The 21,268-nt window shown below is 49.5% G+C and overlaps 1 protein-coding gene across 1 annotated transcript; it reads left to right on the top strand.

Annotated features, from left to right (window-relative positions):
- The first annotated feature begins 1,754 nt into the window (after nt 1-1,754).
- On the top strand, nt 1,755-14,509 carry adamtsl7 (ADAMTS-like 7). Its single transcript, XM_056280557.1, has 12 exons — nt 1,755-1,898; nt 2,526-2,655; nt 2,889-3,064; nt 3,212-3,323; nt 3,944-4,105; nt 4,518-4,647; nt 5,527-5,749; nt 11,452-11,625; nt 11,802-11,975; nt 12,152-12,331; nt 13,397-13,541; nt 13,664-14,509. Exons 1-12 carry the CDS (start codon nt 1,755-1,757, stop codon nt 13,816-13,818), a joined length of 1,905 nt encoding a protein of 634 aa, XP_056136532.1. The 3' UTR covers nt 13,819-14,509.
- The last annotated feature ends 6,759 nt before the right edge of the window (nt 14,510-21,268 follow it).

The following is a 21,268-nucleotide window of genomic DNA, read 5'->3' as shown; positions in this document are numbered from 1 at the left end:
GGAATCAACCGGTGCACCCTGGCTCCACTGGACGCATCATGTTGCCTTGGCGTGCTGCAAGAAAGACGGAGAGAGGGAGATCCAGATAGCACCCGGATGTGGGCCACTTCGGGCAGCGATGCGGCACTGGCGGCCTTCTTCTGGCCCTGGCAAAACGGATGTGAGCGCCTGAAGCCGCCCACACGTATAACAGCAAATATGGCCCAAATGTGCCACATCAAATGTGGGCCTTTTTTTGACAAAGACGCGGTGCCCTTGGCAACACGTCATCTGGATGTGACCCTGAAGTGGCCCCGTGTGGTAAACGGGTGAATGTGGCCCAGATATCACAAAACAAATATGGGCCACATTTGGCAAATATGTGGCACACGTGACACTGCTGTGGCTGGGTTCTGACCCAGATCTGGCAAACGGGAGCGGACCGCCCGAGTGCCATCATTCCAGGCGGTATGTGGGCCGGATGAAAGTGTCAGCGTGAGGTCCGCGGTGGCGTAGCGGTCTAAGCGTCGGCTTGGTGTCGATGCAGTTGCCCACTGGGGACTGGGGTTCGCGCCCCGGTCTCGTCAGATCCGACTATGGCCGGACTCGATGAAGCAGCAATCATTGGCAACGCTGTCTTCGGGAGGGGGGCGGAGTCGGCTTGTGTTCGTCATGTGAATGCGTCTCTGTGTGTGTCGGAAAAACAGTGGTTCGGCTTGGATTCGCCTTGTCACGAAAGTGGGGAGGCGCTTTCCTTCGAGACTGCCGGCCGGAGAGATGCAGTTGGCGAACGCATGCAATACGAGGGTGGGTGTTTGAATTAAAATAGGGATCAATTGGCCACTAAATTGGGAGAAAAAAAAGGGGAAAATCAGAAATAAATAAAAAAAAAAAAAAAGAAAGTGTCAGCGTGGGACGAGTCCGGGCCTCGGCAATGTTGCTATCCGGGGAGGGTCTTCAAAGCCACCGGCGAGCGAACGAGAGTCGGAACCCCCTTCGTGGGACGACACGCGGTGTAGACACACTAGTCGCACGATCATCAACTGTCAAGGTTGTCATTACGCTGCTCCACCTCCCCCCCCCCCCCATACGCGCTGATGCGACAGCTATCTTGAGCCCGTTCCTGTTGTCCCCGTCCCGTGGTCACGCCGGGGCGCCGCTGGCTGCGGCCCCTCCGCTCACACCTTCATGTCGAACAACATGCGGACAAGGATGGACGAGAGGCCGCCGGCGAAGAGGAGCCGCCACCCGGGGAAGGCAGTCAGTCGCCTGCTTCGAGAGAAAGGGTTGCAAAAATGTGGAAGGAATAAAGGGAACGGCTGCCTAACGTGACTTAACATCCCAGTTCGGATGGGGGGGTGGGGGGTGGGGGTGGGGGGCTTGAATTGGGGGCTAGCGTTCGGATGTTACGAGAGCTTCCTGTTACACACGAGAGCGGGGCCTGGCGGACGGACAGGACGCTCTCTCTCGCTCGTAGCCCACAGCTGTCAGAGCGGTTAGGATGAGGTGTTTAACAGGTGCTCCCGCGGGACCATTTTTTAAAAACGCGCTTCCAACAACTGTCAGATACTTTCTCTTGGCACAAATCGTCCTCCCACCCCCCCCACCCCACCCCACCCCCACCCCCAGACCGTTCCCTCGTCTTTTTTCCCACCTCGCAAGCCTCTAACCCCATTTCACAACACACATTCCCCCACAAACACACACGCGCACACACACGTCTCCCCCCCCCCCCCGTCTGTGTGTCAAGAGCTTTCTCCTCCTTCAGTCTCTCCATGGCTGTGTTGTGGCAGCAGCTCCGCTCCCTGTGGCAAGGTCGAGCTCTTGGTCTCCTCCGGCTCACCCTGCCTATCTGTCTCCTTTGGCCGCCGTCTGGCTCCCTTGGCAGGGATACGGATGTCAGCGCCCCCCCTCTGCAGGTAAGATCATCAGATATATAAGTGGCACATGCCAGTTTTTTTTTAGTTTTTTTTTTAGATTATCGTGACACAGCCACGTGGGGGGGGGGAAGGTTTGTTTTGTAATGCAACAGATTATAGTCAGGGCATCGTGTGGCTAAGGGGATTCACATTTGAATGACACTTTGAAATACACGAGTGATGTGTAAATCAACAAAAAAAATGCATTGCTGCTCCTGTGAAATTCAAATTTAACATTGTATTCTTTTCTTCTTTCTTTTTTTTTTTTAATGAAATGAACTATTTGAGACATTGCTGAACAATACAGCGGCAACTTTGACTCACTGTGTATTGCTCAGATTGGCTACAAACTAACCGCAAAGGATCAGAGTGTAACAATAAAACGAATGACCGTGCATCAGTGTTATTTCAAAATGCACATCTGCATATAGGAGGGAGGCAATCGAGGTAAAATCGTTAGCCTGGTTTAATTAGCCGAAGGACGTCTGCACAGAGAAGGAGAGACATGGGAGGAAAAAAAATAGAAAAGGCGGCGAGGGTTATGATCTGGATATTGCGGTACGCTGTGTGTCCGCGTGTGTGTGCATGTGTGCACATAAATCTGTACATGCATCTGTTTGTTGGCAGGGCTTCGAGGTGGTGAAGGGGAATTTCTCCCATCCCTTCCTGAGCGTGGGCTACCATAAGATAGTCGAGATTCCTGCAGGAGCGCACAACATCACAGTGCAGGAGACTGTCAAGAGCAGGAACTACCTAGGTGCACACACACACACACACACATACACACACACACACACCTGCACAACTAATGGCAACAATTCCAGGGTCTCAGGCGTACACGGACACACACAAACAAGAAGAAACACGTCCATTTGGCGACGCATTGTGGATCATTTTGTGCACGAGAGAAATTTGACCCTTGTGGTAGATTTGGGGTTTTTTTCTTTTTTTTTTTTTTTAATAACGGTTGATTACGGGGCTTTTCTGCAGCTCTCCGGACCCCGAGCGGCGCCTCCATCGTCAATGGCAACTGGGCGATCGACAGGCCCGGCACCTTCGCCGCCTTGGGGACCCTGTTCACGTACCGCCGGCCCAACGAGATCCGCTCTCGTAGCGGCGAGTCGATCGCCGCGCCCGGGCCGACGACAGAGGGCCTGCATGTCTATGTGAGTCCCAGAGGTGACGGAAGGCCAGGACCCTCGCCTGGGCCGTTTCTCGTGTGTCGACACTCTCGCGGACGGGCCTCATAATCACCCCCTCTTCTCTCGGGGTCCCCCCCCCCGCCTCATGATCTCTCTCTTTCTGCCCCGCAGCTGATCTACCAGCAGCCAGGTGCCGGGGTGAACTATGAGTACAACATGCCGTTACAAAACGCACACCCCAGTCCTACGCCAGATACACCCACCCCTGATGTACTGTCTCTAGGTGAGTGCACACACACACACACACACACAAACGCACACATAATCGTATGGGAGAGTGACCCAGCCAACCACAGTGTCACTTTCTCATACGAAGGCTCCTGCCCTGCCCCTGGGGAAAATAACACATAGCAGATGCCTGTGTGTGTGTGTGTGTGTGTGTGTGTGTGTGTGTGTGTGTGTGTGTGTGTGTGTGTGTGTGTGTGTGTGTGTCCCAGAACTCCGCGCAGGGCCGCAGAAACTCAATAGCTATCCTCTCAAGAAAAGAGTCCCTTTTGAAAATTTGATTATAATTGAAATAATATTAAATGTCGACCGGTCAGCCAAGCATTGTCCCGGATGCTCGCCGCACATGTGTAGTCAATGATGTGTCGCTTGTCACGGATTCAGTTTCGTTACCTAATATTTGACCTCCCCAATGACAAAAAAATCGCTCGATTTGTGTTACTTTGGGCCGACCAGCCGCGAGATAACGCTGAGACGTCTCGTTAAGTACACCGAGAAGTCGACAACAAAGCAGGCTCCCAGACGACACGTTCTCACTCTGTGACCACGCTTCCCGGGGCCTCCTGCGCCGACAAAACTGACTCCCCTTAATTGAGACCGCTGACTCTGCCCTCCCAGACGAAGACCTGAGCCGCGGCGAAATCACGAGCAACGACATCGCCGGAGAGAGACTCCACCCCAACCAGGTCCCGTCGGATCCGGAGGTGAACTCTGATCCCTTATCTACCTACGCCTGGGCTCGGATGGGAAATACGGCATGCAGCACCACCTGCGGCACCGGTGGGGGAAACACCTACTTAGGAAAGAAGGCATACATACATACGCACGATATCATATTACAACAGCCCGAAATCAAGACCCCACCAAACAACACCCCTTTCATGTAGCACAGATATGACCAAAATATTTACCTAGAAACAGCGGGCTCATTTTGAATTCTGACACGGGGCATGCTACAGAGCCACAGGACTGGGCTTACCGCAAAACAACAGCAAAGTCTAAACAGATGAGCACATGGAAACATGATTGGTACCATCGCTCAAGTTGAAAACATGTTGGATAAAGTGTGACAAACTGGAAATTCTCATGGCGCCCAGTCACAGACGGAAATACACCCTAGCATGCTTGTTTAATTTCACTTGATGTGTGTGTCTGTTGTGTGTGTGTGTGTGTGTGTGCGTGTGCTTGCCAGGTAGACACCAGGTGCTATGGGGGTGTGTAGAGAGGGAGCACCAGACCACTGTACCTGCCGACCTCTGTGACCCGGCCCTCCGACCCCCAAACCAGGAGAAGGACTGCTCTAACCAGTCTTGTCCTGCAAAGTTAGCGACACACACACACACACACAGAACCAAGCTTTTGGTCACACATGTATCAAAATACATACAAAACAGGCTTGAATTGTTTTAGTTTCACGTCTAACTGTGACCCTTTCCATTTTCATCACCCACATTTTTTTCCAGCCGTTGTTCAGTCAACAGTCACAGTCGGTTAGAGTGACGTGCTTTGGTGTGGAATTGGTTTTCACGTCTTGTAGTAAATGCCTAAGCACGTAGTGAAGCATTGCCAACTCGGTACCCAGTGTGACTGATCCGGCGAGTGCTGTCTGGACCGTCTCCGCGTCCCCGCGGAGCGTCTTTACGCGGAATAGATCAACAACAGTTATAGCTGAAAGCCGTAACTCCGGTTATGATGTGAAGGGCTGAAATGTCTGTAGCCTAAATACCAAAAAGTGAGTAGCAGTCAGTACCGGTCAGGAAGCTGTGATGTTGGGCTGTGGTAGTACTTGGGGCATCAAAGATGTTGTCTTGGGTGCGTCGGTACAGAAAATAAACTGAACGGGTCAGCGGTAGCTCGCGTTGGTTCCAGTTTGCCTCCCCAATTGAATTTAACAAGATGTTCATTAGGGAGGGATGTAAAATGACAGCGCCGTACCTCTTCCATGTTCATTTCAAACTCAGATGTTAGAACAGCATTAAGCCCCTGGCCTACGGCCTCCCTTTGGGATTTTTCCCTTGCTTGTAATTTCTGTCGTCGAGAAACCCAAGCTTATCATTACACTGCTGATATAAATGGAAAAGAGCTTCTGCCAAACGCACCAAACTAAACGTAAAAGCCCTCGCGGCTGTTTCTGCGCTCTGAGTTTCTTTTGATTTTGAAAGCCTAAAACTTTCCCTCCTTCCTCCGTGGCTGGCTGAAAGCTGGGACCTGGGGGAGTGGTCGGAGTGCAGCAGGAGGTGTGGTCCCGGGACTCAGCATCGCCAGGTAATCTGCCGCCAGGTCACCCATGTACATGACAACGGAACAGAGACGCTGGCAACGGTGGCAGCGGAGCTCTGTGGGACGTCTGATAGGCCGGTGACCAAGTCTGTCTGTCAGCTGAAGATCTGTAGCCAGTGGCAGATACGCTCTGAATGGAGCCCGGTGAGAAAACACACACACACACACACACACACATACACCATCATCATCATCATCATCATCATCATCATCATCATCAGTGGTCACTCGGGGTCGAGTATGACTTCTAGGTCCTTATGGGTCTTCAAGTGGGTGTAGAGGCTGATACTGGAGTCGCATATTTTGGGGCAATGTGGGCAAAGGTGTGAAGAAGGGGTTGAGGATGTGGTTTGGGCCTTTCTGGTAACTCGCTCCTTTCTGTTTTCAACATCACAATGGAGGTCATGGTTGTGGCGCCCAGCAGCCTCACGGACAGCCAGTCCCCGGGCCTCCCTGTGTTTTGCTGCCCAGGTGTGAAGGTCAAAGCCAAACCTTTTGATGTAGGCCTTAATATCTTCCCATCGCTTCTTTTGTCCTCCTGAGGCACTGCGTCCTGTCACGAGCCGACAGTAAAGGACTTGTTTCAGGAGGCAAGAGTCAGACATGCGGAGGACACGGCCAGTCCATCTCAGCTGATGTTGTGTGACGGTGGCAGTTATAGTAGGCGTCTTGGCCTCCTCGAGGACGCTGAAGTTGGTGCGCTTATCCTCCCAGCTGATCTTAAGGCTCTTCCTGAGGCATCGCTGTTGGTATGCCTCGAGTGCCTTCAAGGTGCCTGCTGTCTGTGGTCCAGGCTTTCTAACCCATACAGCAGCGTGGGCGGCACGACCGCTTTGTACACCCGAATTTCTGCTCTGGTCTGAAGGTCACGGTTTTCAAAAACCCTTTCACTCAATCTTGAGAGGGCCCGGCTGGCACAACTGAGACGATGGTGTATTTCAATGTCAGTGTTGGCTTTGGAGGAGAGAAGCCTGCCAAGAAATGGGGATTGTTCCACGTTTTCGAGTCTGGTGTTGTCTACAGAGATGGATGGGGTCAGTGCAGGCATATTTCTGTTGGGTGGGTAGAGGATATGGGCCTTTTTTATGTTAATGGCCAGGCCAAGCTGCTTGAATGTCTCTGCCTAGGCGTCCAGTATGCTCTGTAGTTCCTCTTCTACGAGGGACACTAAGGCGCTGTCATCGGTGTACTGCAGCTCTATGATGGATGTTGTGGTTGGTTTTACATTTAGCCTTAAATCTTTTAATGTTTAGAAGGTTCCCATCAGTTCTGCACATGATTTTGACTCCCTGAGGCAGATTGGGACCTGTGAGGTGGAGCATGGTGGCAATGAAGAGAGAGAACCAGCTTGGGGCAATGACACAGCCTTGTTTAACTCCTGTGTGGACCTTGAAGGACTCTGTCTCATCGCCATAACTGCTGAGTACTCTAGCTGACATATTATCATGTAGTAGTCATAGTACTCTGATATATTTGTCAGGGCAACCTATCCCCCCCTCCCCCCTTTTTTCTCTCCAATTGTATGCGGCCAATTACCCTACTCTTCTGAGCTGTGCCGGTCGCTGCTCCACCCTCTCTGCCGATCTGGGGAGGGCTGCAGACTACCTCATGTCTCCTATGATACATGTGGAGTCGTCAGCCGCTTCTTTTCACCTGACAGTGAGGAGTTTCGCCAGGGGGACATAACACATGGGAGGCTCACGCTATTCCCCCAATTCCCCTCCCCCCTGAACAGGCACCCCGCCCGACCAGAGGAGGCGCAAGCGCAGCGACCAGGACACACACCCACATCCGGCATTCCCACCAGCAGACACCAATCCGACCAAGCCGGAGGTAACATGGGGATTCGATCCGGCGATTCCCGTGTTGGTAGGCAATGGAATGGACCGCTACGCTGCCCAGACACCCCAGGGCAACCTATTTTTGACAGATCTAGCCAGAGGGCCTGGCGGTTTACAGAATCAAAAGCTTTGGTTAAGTCTATAAAGGCCATGTACAATAGTTGATTCTGTTCCTGGCCTTTTTCCTGGAGTTGGCGAACAGTAAAAATCCTGTCCTTGGTGCCTCTGTTAGGACAAAAACTGCTATGGGATTCTGGCAGAATTTCCTCTGATATTGGGAGGAGTCTGTTGGCCAAAACCCTATCCAGGGCTTTCCCTGTGGTGGAAAGTAAAGAAATGCCCGGTAGTTTCTGAACTCGGCTTTGTCCCCTTTCTTAAAGATAGAGACAATGGGTGCATCCCTAAGTTACACAAGGGACTCCCTCTTTTTCCCATATTTTAAGTAGCAGGGCATGGATATGTCTGAGGAGTGTAGGTCCACCTGCCCTCAGTACTTCTGCTGGTATTTCATCAGGACCAGCAGCCTTGTTGATTTTCATTATCCTGATGGCATCCTGGACTTCTCTTAGACTAGATGGTGCTGCCATGTCCTCCTCTATGAGTTGAACTGTTGACAAGAGGAGGTATCAGTAAGTCTTTCAAGGTTAAACTTTGGGCGGCTCATCTTTTTCTGCACCCTTCTTTTCTGGTGAAGTTGGATGGGCAGGGTAAAGCAGATAAGGTGGTGGTCAGTCCAGCAGTCATCCACACTGATCATCACTCTGGCTGGTGTTAAATACCTCGCATTGGTCTCTTTGATGGACGATAATGTAGTCAATGAGGTGTCAAATGTTAGACCGCGGGTGCCCCCAGGTTGTTTTAATTTTGTTCTTCTGGCGGAAGAGTGTGTTGGCGATGATTACGCTGTGTTCTGAGCATGATGTTAACAACAGGACACCATCAGAGTTTGTGTTTCCAACTCCTTCCTTGCCAGTTATGCCTCTTCACAAGTTGTAATTCCGTCCCACTCTGGCATTGAAATCTCCAAGCAGGATTAGCTTATCCTCCTTGGGGACTTTGGTGAGGACATTGTCCAGGTCGACATAGAAAGTCTCATTTACTTCATCTTGTGAGTCAAGTGTGCACTGATGACGGTGATGCTTTGGTTGTTTACAAGCGTCAGTCGTATTGTCATCAGGAGTTCATTGATGCCCAGAGGAAGCTCAGCAAGGTGGCAAATGAGGCTGTTTTTGATGGTGAACACCACACCATGGATCCTCGGCACATCAGCTGCTTGTCCTTTCCAGAAAGAAGCGGAACCACCCTTCTCCTCTTTCAACTGTCCTTGGTCAGCTAATCAGGTTTCAGAGAGTGCGACAATATCAATCCGAGATCTTCTCAGCTCTTGGGCAATGATGGCGGTACGCTGTCCACGTCGGCTGCTGGATCAATTGACCATGAGGGTTCGTATGTTCCAGGCTCCAAAATATACGAGTTTCTATTTCTGACCGCATGGTAGTGATCCCTCTGGATGCGGTGGTCCAGACGGGAGTTATGAGGCAGACTATGTTTAGGGCACCTTTTCTTGCCCCGTCCCCAGCTGAGGTGAGCAGAGCGGATCCTAAATAGGGCTGCTCAGTTGTGGGCACAGCAGCCAAGAAGCCCCTCTGCCTCAGTCCTGGGGCTTAGCGACTGATCATACACCCACCACCTGTGTGCTAGGTTGTGTCTAGGGGCTGCCAGACTTCACTGTCCTGCCCCCGCCACCTAATCCTTATTGCCACAGGGCTTTGACCCAGGATGTTTATGGGTTGATCCTTGCGGGAGGATGCCTGCGTGTGACAGCTTTTTACATCGAGAGGCTGATGCGCCTGCAGCCACCACACGGTCTTTGGAAGGGAGTGGTCAGAGTCCAATGGCATGGAGAGTCAAGACGATTGCAGACCAAGTCACGTCAAGCCAATTTTATCTGTATAGCCCAATATCACAAATTACAAATTCGCCTCAAGGGGCTTTATAGCAGCACAACTTCCAGTCCTTAGACCCTTGCATCGGATAAGGAACAACTCCTTTAAAAAACCAAAAAAATCCCTTTAACAGGGAGAAAAAATAGAAAGAAACCTCACGGAGAGCAACAGAGGAGGGATCTCTCTCCCAAGAAGGACAACGTGCAATGGATGTTTACAGAATACAACGTTGAAAGAGTGTAACAGAACTATAATGGAATTATAACATATTTGAAGAATATGATGAGGAGGATGCCAAGCAGACGCCAACGGAACAGCTCAGGACCCGAGCCACGCGACCAGCATCACCATGTAAAAAAAAACCCTCTGACCACCCTCTGTTGCAGCCTTCATCCATCTTCACTGTCATTGTGACCTGAAGACATCTTCTGCCGGTTCCGCCGTTGAGGTCTTGGGTCGTGGATTGAAGATCGTGCTTCGTCTGGAACCTCCCCCTTGGCCTTTCCGCTTTGAGTGACCCTACCAGTAGCCAGACGGCATAGCTCTCGGGCTCATTAGTACACACAAGCTTCTTCACCATGACAGCGCGCGCACACACACACACACACACACACACACACACACACACACACACACACACACACACAGACAGAGTTATACATTTATAAATGCCTATTTATAGGATGTACCATTATATCAGTATCAATTGACTTCAATATCGATGCACACGCTATTGCATATGAGCCAAACCATTATGACCACCTGCCTAATATACTGTTGGTCTTCTGTGTGCCACCAAAAAAGTGCTGACCCGCCGAGGAATGGACTCTACAAGAGCCCTAAAAGAGTCCTGTGGTATCTGACACCAAAACATTAGCCGCAGATCCTTTAAGTCCTGTAATTTGTGAGGTGGAGCCGCCATGGATTAGATTTGACGGTCCCGGCACATCCCACAGATGCTCAATTGGATTGAGATCTGGAGGATTTGGAGGCCAGGGCAACACATTGAACACTTCATCATGTTCCTCAAACCATTCCTGAACAACGTGTGCTGTGTGGCAGGGCGCATTTGCCTGCTGAAAGAGGCCACTGCCATCGGGGAATACCACTGACGTGAAGGGGTGTACCTGGTCTGCGACGATGTTTAGGCAGGTGTCACGTGTCACATTTATGTCCACATGAATGGCCGACCCAGGATTTCCCAGCAGGATATTGCCCAGAGCATCACATTGCCTCCACCGGCTTGTCGTCGCCCCACAGTGCATCCTGTTGTCATCTCTTCCCCAGGTACTAAATGGCGTACATGTACACGGCCATCCACGTGATCTAGAAGAAAGCAGGGCTCATCAGACCAGAGGACCTTCTTCCATTTCTCCAAGGTCCAGTTCTGACGCTCGTGTGCTCATTGTAGGCGCTTTTCGATGGTGGGCACATTCCTTCCATACGCATCATTAAATGTCCTGTGACTTGTGCCACAGCAGACCTTCCGGGCGGTTTTGACCAGACGGGATAGCCTTCGTTACCCTCGCGCATCGATGAGCCTCGTCGTGTACTGAAGAAGTTCCAAAACATAACAAGTCTCGGGCGCCCAACACCCTGTCGCCGGTTTACGGTTTGCCCCTCCTCCGTCTGGCCATAACAACATGGCCCTTGTCAGAGTCGCTCAGGTCTTCACTCCTGCCCATTTCTCCTGCATCCGACGCCTTGACTACGAGAACTGATTGTTCGCTAACCAGCTGACCTACCCAGACCCTGACGCGTGCCATTGTTCGGAGATGGTCACCGTTATTCGGTTCACCTGTGAGTGGTCATAATATTTTGGCTCGTCGGTGTATCGTCATAACCCATTGTTATATGCTGTTCAAAGTGTTCTGCCTTTTACCAGTGTGATTTTGAAAAACCTATAGTAGCAATATGGAAGTAGCTGTCTTTGACTTTTATTTCGTACCTGAGAAGTTTAGCTACCGGTCAGTAAATGCTAGAACCCAACCACTCCATAAGGAAAACCATGATCTTTGTCTTTCTTTCTTTCTCCTCTCCCTCGCTACCTCTCCTCTAGTGCTCAGTGCCATGTGGAGTGGGTCAGCGCAGCAGGGAGGTGGTGTGCGTGAGCGACCAGGGGGACGTTGAGGAGGACGAGGAGTGTAACGTGGGCCTGAAGCCAGACACGCTGCAAAACTGTGACATGGGCGCCTGTGCCCGCAGCTGGTTCACCTCCCTCTGGAGCCAGCGGGTAAGACAGAAACGGGACTTGCGAAAACCGTACGCGTTTCGAATGTGATACGATCACGCACATTTGAGCGTGACATAAGTGAGAGGAAAAGGGTTGTGTTGAATCTGACAGCCGTGCAATGGAAAACGTTATGTGTGTGTGTCTGTGTGCGTGTGCGCACGCGTGATGTTACACAGTGTTCTGCAGAGTGTGGTACAGGAAGTCGAACACGGATGGCAGTATGCCTGATGGATCATACGACCAGTCTCCCGTTGGATAGCTGTGAAGGGGAACGCCCATCAGAGGTGACATCCTGTGACTCGGGGCCGTGCCAAAACCGCATAGAGTGGTACACGGGTCCTTGGAGTCAGGTAACCAACACACACACACCGCACACACATACCTCGCAGGGATGGACAGTCATGCCTCCCTCCATGTACACAGCCAACACTACATGAACACGCTTCATGTTTCCACTTGAAACAGCACCTGACATTTGCCTTTGTGTGTTTGTGTGTTTGTGTGTGTGTGTCTCTCCGTAACAAAGTGTTCTGCTGAGTGCGGGAATGGCACACAGACCCGTAATGTGGCCTGTCTTCTCAATGACAACGATGGCGTCAAGGTTGTGGACCAATCAAACTGCTCCCACCTGTCTCAGCCAATCACCTCGCAGCCCTGCCAACTAAAGCTGTGCGGCGTGCAGTGGTACGTCACAGAATGGAGTGCGGTAAGTACCCGAGCCTGTGACGCTCTCCTGCATGGTGTAACGGTGAACCCTCGTCCATGCTGCTAAGTAACCCGTGCTTTTGTACTTTAACTCCTGCTGAGGAAAGTTGAACACTAGTATGGCATGATATTCTGTAGACCAGTGGTTCTCAACCTTTTTGGGGTCCTGGACCCCCTGCGTATTTTTGATCTACCCTGAGGACCCCTCCACCTGATCTTGGGGGAGGGGGGGTTGCAATTTGATAGAAACAGTAGAAACTGCATTTTAAATTGCATTATAGCATTTATTCACTCTTTGGGGCAAAAATAAGAGCTTTCAGTTGTAACTTAGATAGAGTTAACAAAACAGAATTCTTATGCAGTAACTTTCAGATATATGTAACAAAACAGAATATGTATTCAGTAACTTTCAGATATATGTAACAAAACAGAATATGTATTCAGTAACTTTCAGATATATGTAACAACAGAATTTTTATGTAGTAACTTTTAACAATGCAAACGGGAGCGAGATCTCTTATTAAAATACAATAAATTACACTAGTGAAACAGATGTAATTAGAGAAAAAAGTCCTGCTACCCTTTATAGTTTAGGTAGATAAAGGTCTCAGTCACATTTGAGTAAAATAATCCTATTTCTATAAATGTCATAGGATCTTTTTTTTTAAAAGATATTTTATTTTCACGGACCCCTTGCAATTACACCACGGACCACTAGGGGTCCGCGGACCCCCGGTTGAGAAACACTGCTGTAGACGACAGCCCACGTGTGCGTATATTCCTTGCAATAACGCGGCAGGAGAAGAAGACAGCTTCCTGCTTGACGTCATTTGTGCAACAGTGTAAATTACCCCTCCGTTGAAGTATTAGAGGAAGTTTGAAAGCGTGTGCTCCGCCGTGAGACGAGTCGAGGGTAATGTTGGTAAGCGGCTGGTCACCTGTGTGGAGTCGCTTCTCTTTGCCTGTCATTGTGAAACAAATTGACGTGTCACTCAATCAAACCCCCCTCACGACACCCTCTCCTTTTCGATCCCTGCTCCTGCCGACTCTCTCCGCCCCGCCGCAGTGTTCACGCTCCTGCAGCGGCGGCTACCGTGTGCGAGAGGTGCGCTGCCTTTCCGACAACGTCGCCCCGAGCGAGCGGTGCGAGCCCGGCGTGGCTCCGGAGAGCCGAGGCGAATGCAACACCCAGCCCTGCCTGGCGGAGCTTGGTAAGAGAACCGAGACATGCTCCACTATTAGACCCCCCCATGCTCCACTATTAGACCCCCCCCCATGTTTGTTCGTCACTAAAGCACTTCTCCATCGTTCTCGCTGTTCTCCCTCCCACCAGACCCGTCATGCAGGGACCAGTACCACAACTGCGTTGTGGTGGTACAAGCCCGGCTGTGTGTGTACCCCTACTACAGAACCGCCTGCTGCGCCTCCTGCTCCCGCGCCCCGAAAACGTACCCCAGCACCTTCCTCAAGAACAAAATCCGCAGGTGACGCCGAGGCGGCGACGGCTGATCAGCTCCGCCTCTCGATCGCTTCGACTGCGCATGCGCCCGGGGGTTCAAGTTTACGAAGCGCCCCGCCCCCCTAAGAGGTGGAAATGTTGGTGTGCGGACGCTGATCAAGCTGGTCTTGTCGACTCAAAGTCACGCCGTCGGTTAACCATCGTGTGTCGCCTCTCTCCTCAAGCTGTTTTGCGGACACGGCCGGCAGACTCGACACGGCCTTATCTGACTGGGCTGCTGGTTTCTTGTGACAAACACGTGGACAGGAAATGAGCCAAGAGGCTGTTCTCTGTCTGACGCTGACATGCTTTTGAGTTTACGTTACCTATTGTATATGGGTGCTGGGAGGTCTTCGTGTCTGGACAGCTTGTAGTTGTATTTTTTTTTTCCCTGTGAAGCAAATGACTATCCCCCTCCCCCCCCCCTCCCCAAATTAAAGCATACATATGGTGTGATCTCGTTTGCTTGAACTGGTCTGTAATCTAGGCGATTCTGTGTGAGTGAAAGCCATCAGAACTTGTTCACGTGACAAATGTAATTCTCATAGGAACGTTTACCAAATGGGTTTATGTGTAATGAGCCTCCGAACCAGCTGCCTCTATAATCTCTGTCGTCAGCACGTATTCATCGTTGAAAACCAACAAATGACTGTGTGACATTTGACAAAAAAAAAAAAAAGATCAAAAATCAGCTGTGTGAGAGCTCGTTCTTTTCTCTTCCAGGGTTAGAGGCCAGATTCTTAAAAAAACAAAACAAAAATCCTTTCAGTGAGGAAACCACCCAATTCAAAAGGATCGGTTTTAAAGGTATACCCGGTGACTGAACCACTTGGCTTGCTGTTTAAGCTCAGGCCTAATGACAATGTCCTAGGTTTGAGTCTGGCTCAACGCCTTCATTTGAGGCCATCCTGTGTAATCATCCTATCCTACTAGCCAATGTTCACCAACCTATGTATAAAAAAATGCCAAAACAGTCAAATAGCCCCAATTAACGCTCTAGATTGGATGCAATCCATCCATCCATCCATCCATCCATTATCCAAACCGCTTATCCTATGCAGTGTCGCTGGGATGCTGGAGCCTATTCCAATAGTCATTGGGCGGCAGGTGGGGAGACACCCTGGACAGGCCGCCACATCATCATAGGGCCCGCCCACACACACACACACACAAACTCACTGGCCACTTTATTAGGTACACCTTGCTAGTACCGGGTTGGACCCCCTTTTGCCTTCAGAACTGCCTTAATCCTTCGTGGCATAGATTCAACAAGGTACTGGAAACATTCCTCAGAGTGTTTGGTCCATATTGACATGATAGCATCACGCAGTTGCTGCAGATTTGTGGGCTGCACATCCATGATGCGAATCTCCCGGTCCACCACATCCCAAAGGTGCTCTATTGGATTGAGATCTGGTGACTGTGGAGGCCATTTGAGTACAGTGAACTCATTGTCATGTTCAAGAAACCAGTCTGAGATGATTCGAGCTTTATGACATGGCGCGTTATCCTGCTGGAAGTAGCCATCAGAAGATGGGAACACTGTGGTCATAAAGGGATGGACATGGTCAGCAACAATACTCAGGTAGGCTGTGGCGTTGACACGATGCTCAATTGGTACTAAGGGGCCCAAAGTGTGCCAAGAAAATATCCCCCACACCATTACACCACCACCACCAGCCTGAACCATTGATACAAGGCAGGATGGATCCATGCTTTCATGTTGTTGACGCCAAATTCTGACCCTACCATCCGAATGTCGCAGCAGAAATCGAGACTCATCAGACCAGGCAACGTTTTTCCAATCTTCTATTGTCCAATTTTGGTTAGCCTGTGCGAATTGTAGCCTCAGTTTCCTGTTCTTAGCTGACAGGAGTGGCACCCGGTGTGGTCTTCTGCTGCTGTAGCCCATCTGCCTCAGGTTCGACGTGTTGTGCGTTCAGAGATGCTCTTCTGCATACCTCGGTTGTAATGAGTGGTTATTTGAGTTACTGTTGCCTTTCTATCAGCTCGAACCAGTCTGGCCATTCTCCTCTGACCTCTGGCATCAACAAGGCATTTTCGCCCACAGAACTGCTGCTCACCGGATATTTTCTCTTTTTCGGACCATTCTCTGTAAACCCCAGATATGGTTGTGCGTGAAAATCCCAGTAGATCAGCAGTTTCTGAAATACTCAGACCAGCCCGTCTGGCACCAACAACCATGCCACGTTCAAAGTCACTTAAATAACCTTTCTTCCCCATTCTGATGCTCGGTTTGAACTGCAGCAGGTCGTCTTGACCATGTCTACATGCCTAAATGCATTGAGTTGCTGCCATGTGATTGGCTGATTAGAAATTTGCGTTAACGAGCAGTTGGACAGGTGTGCCTAATAAAGTGGCCGGTGAGTGTATATATATATCACATATATATATATAGAGAGAGAGATGTAGAAAAAAACGTTTAATACATAGCAGTGCAAGCTTGTTTCGTGCATTGCGATCAGCTGCTGATGAGTGCGCGACGCACGAAACAAGCTTGTACTGCTATGTATTAAACTTTATATATATATATATATATATATATATATATATATATATATATATATATATATATATATATATATATATATAATATGGAGTTGGTCCCCCTTTTGCAGTTATAACGGCTTCCACTCTTCTGGGAAGGCTTTCTACAAGATTTTGGAGTGTGTCTGTGGGAATTTTTACCCATTCATCCAGACGAACATTTGTGAGGTCAGGCACTGATGCTGGACGAGAAGACCCGGCTCACAATCTCCATTCTAGTTCATCTCAAAGGTGTTCGATGGGGTTGAAGTCGGGGCTCTGTGCGGGCCAGTCAAGTTCTTTCACACCAAACTCACCCAACCATGTCTTAATGGACCTTGCTTTGTGCACTGGGCCACAGTCATGCTGGAACAGAGAAAGGGCCCTCCCCAAACTGTTCCCACAAAGTTGGAAGCATAGAATTGTCCAAAATGTCTTGGTATGCTGAAGCATTAAGATTTCCCTTCACTGGAACTAAGGGGCCTAGCCCAACGCCCGAAAAAAGCCCCATACCATTATCCCTCCTCCACCAAACTTTACAATTGGCACAATGCAGTCAGGCAGGTAACATTCTCCTGGCATCTGCCAAACCCAGACTCATCCATCAGACTGCCAGACAGAGAAGCGTGATTCGTCACTCCACAGTACACGTATGCACTGCTCCAGAGTCCAGTGGCAGCGTGCTTTACACAACTCCATCCGACGTTTGGCATTGTGCTTGGTGACGTAAGGCTTGCATGCAGCTGCTCGGCCATGGAAGCCCATTCCATGGAGCTCCTGGCACACAGTTTTTGTGCTGATGTTAATGCCAGAGGGAGTTTGGACCTCTGCAGTTATTGAGTCAACAGAGTGTTGGCGACTTTTACGCACTATGCGCCTCAGCCAGGCGCGGCGCTAAGGATGGGCTTGCCGGTACTTCAGCTTCCCCTAGTGGTGGCATAGCACCCCCATAGCACCCCCATGAAATCAAATAAAAAGTTACCAAACTAAATGTATTTCTAAGGCTGTTTATCTTTTTCACTTTTTATCCGAAAATCACCTACATTTATTTAATGACATTACGAAATATAGGAAATGCACTTGGGTCTGACGTCACCTGTGTTTTCCCCCTCGAAATTGTCAACTTCCCGCTCGCGCTCAGTGCTGTTTGCTAGTAGTCTTTTTGCCCTTGCCAGCTAAATGGAACGTTTCGTGATCCCAATTAAGCGTGCTCGTAGTTCGAAAGAACCAGTACCAGTAAGCAGTGTGGAGGATACCGACATTCCACCGCTGTGCTGAGGATGTGGCAACAGACAACACCGCGGGGTCAGATGAAGAGTGGTCAGCAGCAAGTGCTGGTCCCACTGGGGAGCGAGCTATTGCCAGTGACAGCATTTCTAATGCTAATACTAACTCTTCTGCTGTTAACCTTGGCAGCAGCTCAGCCTCAAGCAAGGTTTGTGGACCAGAGGATCTTAGCGAATATCCAGTGGAAGGACCACGACACCCTGTGCGCAAGTACCCAGCAACAACCTTTGGTACTCAGAAAAGGAGCTTTAATTGCATATGGTATGAGCAATATAGCTGGCTGGAATATTCAGTGATTAAGGACGCAGCCTTCTCTTTCTCATGCAGACATGTTGCCCCTGCGGGTAGTTATGGATTTCGTTGAGAGGAAGCTTTTACTGTGTTTGGGTTCCAGAATTGGCGTAAAGCACAAGCATCTTTCAAAGCCCACACCATTAAGTGCTGCACATAAGTTTTCCATGGAAGCACGGTGTGAGTTTGAGCAGAGAAAGCAGGATGGAAAATTGAGAAAATGCTCGATAAGGGACATTCAAAGCTGGTTCAAGAAAACCAGGAGTATATGAAGGCGGTGGTGGAGCGCCTGCGATTTCCAGGAGATAGCTCAACGAGGCCACAGAGAGGACGGTCAGGGTGCCAACAGAGGAAACTTTCTCCAGCTCCTAGATGTTATCGCCGTGTTCAACAAAACGACTGCTGAAAAGGTCTCAGACAACCCATCAAACGCAAAATACACCCAGCATGAGATACAAAATGAATTTTTTAGTATTATGGCTGACATGGTGAGGAAATAAATAAGTGATGAGATAAAGGAAGCCGGGCATTTTGCCATAATGGTCGATGAGAGCAAGGACATTAGTAAGAAAGAGCCAATCCCAGTGGTGGTCCGCTATCTGCACAACGAAACTGTGCTTGAGGGGCTTTTACACTTCATGCCAGCTGATGGATTGGATGCAGACGCTCTGCTGTAAAGTATTAAAATGACACTTAGCCAATGCAACACTGACGTAAGTAACTGCATCGGCCAATGCTACGACGGAGCCGCAGTGATGTCGGGATGTAATAACGGGGTACAAGAGAAGTTCAGGAAAGAGGCGCCACGAGCTCTATGTCCACTGCCGCGCCCACCGGTTAAATTTGGCTCTGGCTGATTGTGTGAGTAACGTGCAACCTGCAGCCGAGTTTTTTGAGACAGTGCAACCATTGTACAATTTCTTGTCTGGCTCGGTGGTCCGTGAAATGTTTTTGAAAAAGCAGAAAGAAGTGCAACCACCAGAACAGCGTGTCGAGTTGAAAAAGCTACCCGACACACGCTGGGCCTGTCAATACACCGCGTTGTGCGCGATTAAAAAAAATCGCTCCCAGCCATCCAGGCTACTCTCCAGGACATCATAGGCCAGGCAAATGCTGTTCCTCGCACAGCAAGGCCTTGCACAGCCCTAGCCTCTGTCTAGAGGCTAGGCCTTGCACAGCCCTAGCCTCTGTCTAGAGGCTAGGGCTGTGCAAGGCCTTGCTGTGCAAGGAACAGTTCGTTTTAAACCTCACTTTACTTGAGGGTGTATTCAGGGTGGGCAAGTTTGCCTTGGACCAGTTACAGTCACCCAACCTGGATATCTCGTCTGCAAATGGTCTGGTTCAGTCAGTCATCGCAACGTTTTTGGAAAAACGGCCAGAAGAGTCACGGAACAACATACAAGAGCGTGCTAAAGAGCTGTGTGTTGAGGCTGGCCTAGCACAGCAGAGACCACCGCCACCACCACCAAGGAGAGAGGATCGGCAGCAATCCAGCCATTTACGGGGCTGTGTGGTTGAGGCCCCGAATCCGATACACTGCGCACATTCATCAGATGACCTGCTCACACAGCTTTTCTATCCGGTAATTGACAGGCTGGTCAATGAATTGAGGAGACGCTTCTCCACAGGTGCGGGTCATGTGCTGACAGGGGTCTCAGCCCTCAACCCAAAACCCAAATCTTAGATAAGCAGTGCATCTTGCCAATGGCACAGAACTATGGCATCACAGAAGATCATTGAAATGCTGAGTTACACCAAGTCCGGCGTCTGCTCGAAAGGAAACCCCAGCAAGGACACACCGTTAACACCACTTTGGAACGTCTGTCACTGATGGCACCATACAAGGACGCGTTTATGGACCTGTACAAACTCACATGTATATCTTTGACCCTTACATCTGCATCCAGTGAGCGAACGTTCTCTTGTCTCTGACGCTTGAAGACACTCGTACCAGTAACCTTGGACTTTGGGCTGTGAATATTAGGAGAGCAAGAGTCTTGGATGTCCACCAGATCATCGATACATTTGCCCTCAACCGCAACAACTGACGCATTGTCCTTCTGTGAAACGTCGACTGGTAATTGACTGGTGTTTCCCCGACCCCCCCCCCCCCCACGGCGATGGGTTGAATATTGTGTTGTATATTGTGAATGATTGTGACTGTGTGTTAACTATTTATCATATGGATAGACAGTTGTTTTGGTATCATATGGCATTGATGGTTTTAACCATTTGCTTAATAATTACGTGGATACTGTGTTTGAGTTCCCTGCAGTTTTGTGTTTTGACACAGAGGCCTCTGGCGTTGGGTCTGCGCGTCGCATCGTGCGTGTCGTGTCGTGATTCTGCTATAAATCTAGCCGTGTATCTAAATCTGTGTGGAACGCCACATTTGGCGTTTGTATTGAGTGAATGTCAGCCATTGGCATTATAGCAATTAAAGTTCTGTGATACTGGCAAACTAATATTAAATTAGCGTGCCCACATCTGTTTTTGCGTTTTGTACCTATGTACTAGGGGTTCCCAAACCTTTCCATGCCAAGGCCCCCCAAATAGCATTAGCTTCTAGCCGGGGCCCCCCCTTTTGCAAGATGTCTTTAAAAACCCATTGACAATACTATGGCAAATGTTAAAAAGAAGAAAAAAAAACCTCCTGAGTATATTTCCTTACTTTTGTTAATGCAATAATAATATTTATACTTCAAATTTTAATCCTTCCATCATATTGAATATTTCTGTTTTCCATTATAAGCATTTTTTTGTTATAAAATATATTTGATCATAATATACATAATAATTCAATTTATTTTTCTAAAAATTTTTTTTTTTTAGCATTTTCCCTCATCTTCCCTCCAATTTGCTGAGGCCCCCTTGGCTGCCCCTGGCGGCCCACTGCGGGGCCGCGGCCCCCACCTTGAAAACCACTGTACTAGGCTAGCCTATATTCAATTCAATTCTATTGTCATTAAAAACAATGTGCAGGCACATGTTAAAAATGAAATGAGGGCTGTGGCTTCACCAATCAGTGCAAGACAGACACAGACAAACACAACAAACACAATATAAGATATACACATATATCTCAGAGCTCCCCCAGTCAATGATCAGTTCTCTCGCGCCGCCACTGGCTCAGCACTCGTGACTTTACATGGTCAACAGCAACTCAGCCGCTTCCACTTTTCAATAACACCACTTACAGTTGACCGGGGAATATCTAGCAGGGAAGAAATGTCACAAACTGACTTATTGCAAAGGTGGCGTCCTATGACCGTACCACGCTTGAATTCACTGAGCTCTTCAGAACCACCCATTCTT

This window comes from Lampris incognitus, chromosome 5 (assembly GCF_029633865.1).
Source record: "Lampris incognitus isolate fLamInc1 chromosome 5, fLamInc1.hap2, whole genome shotgun sequence".
NCBI classification, from domain to species: Eukaryota; Metazoa; Chordata; class Actinopteri; order Lampriformes; family Lampridae; genus Lampris; species Lampris incognitus.
This window is presented reverse-complemented; position numbering and strand designations above follow the sequence as displayed.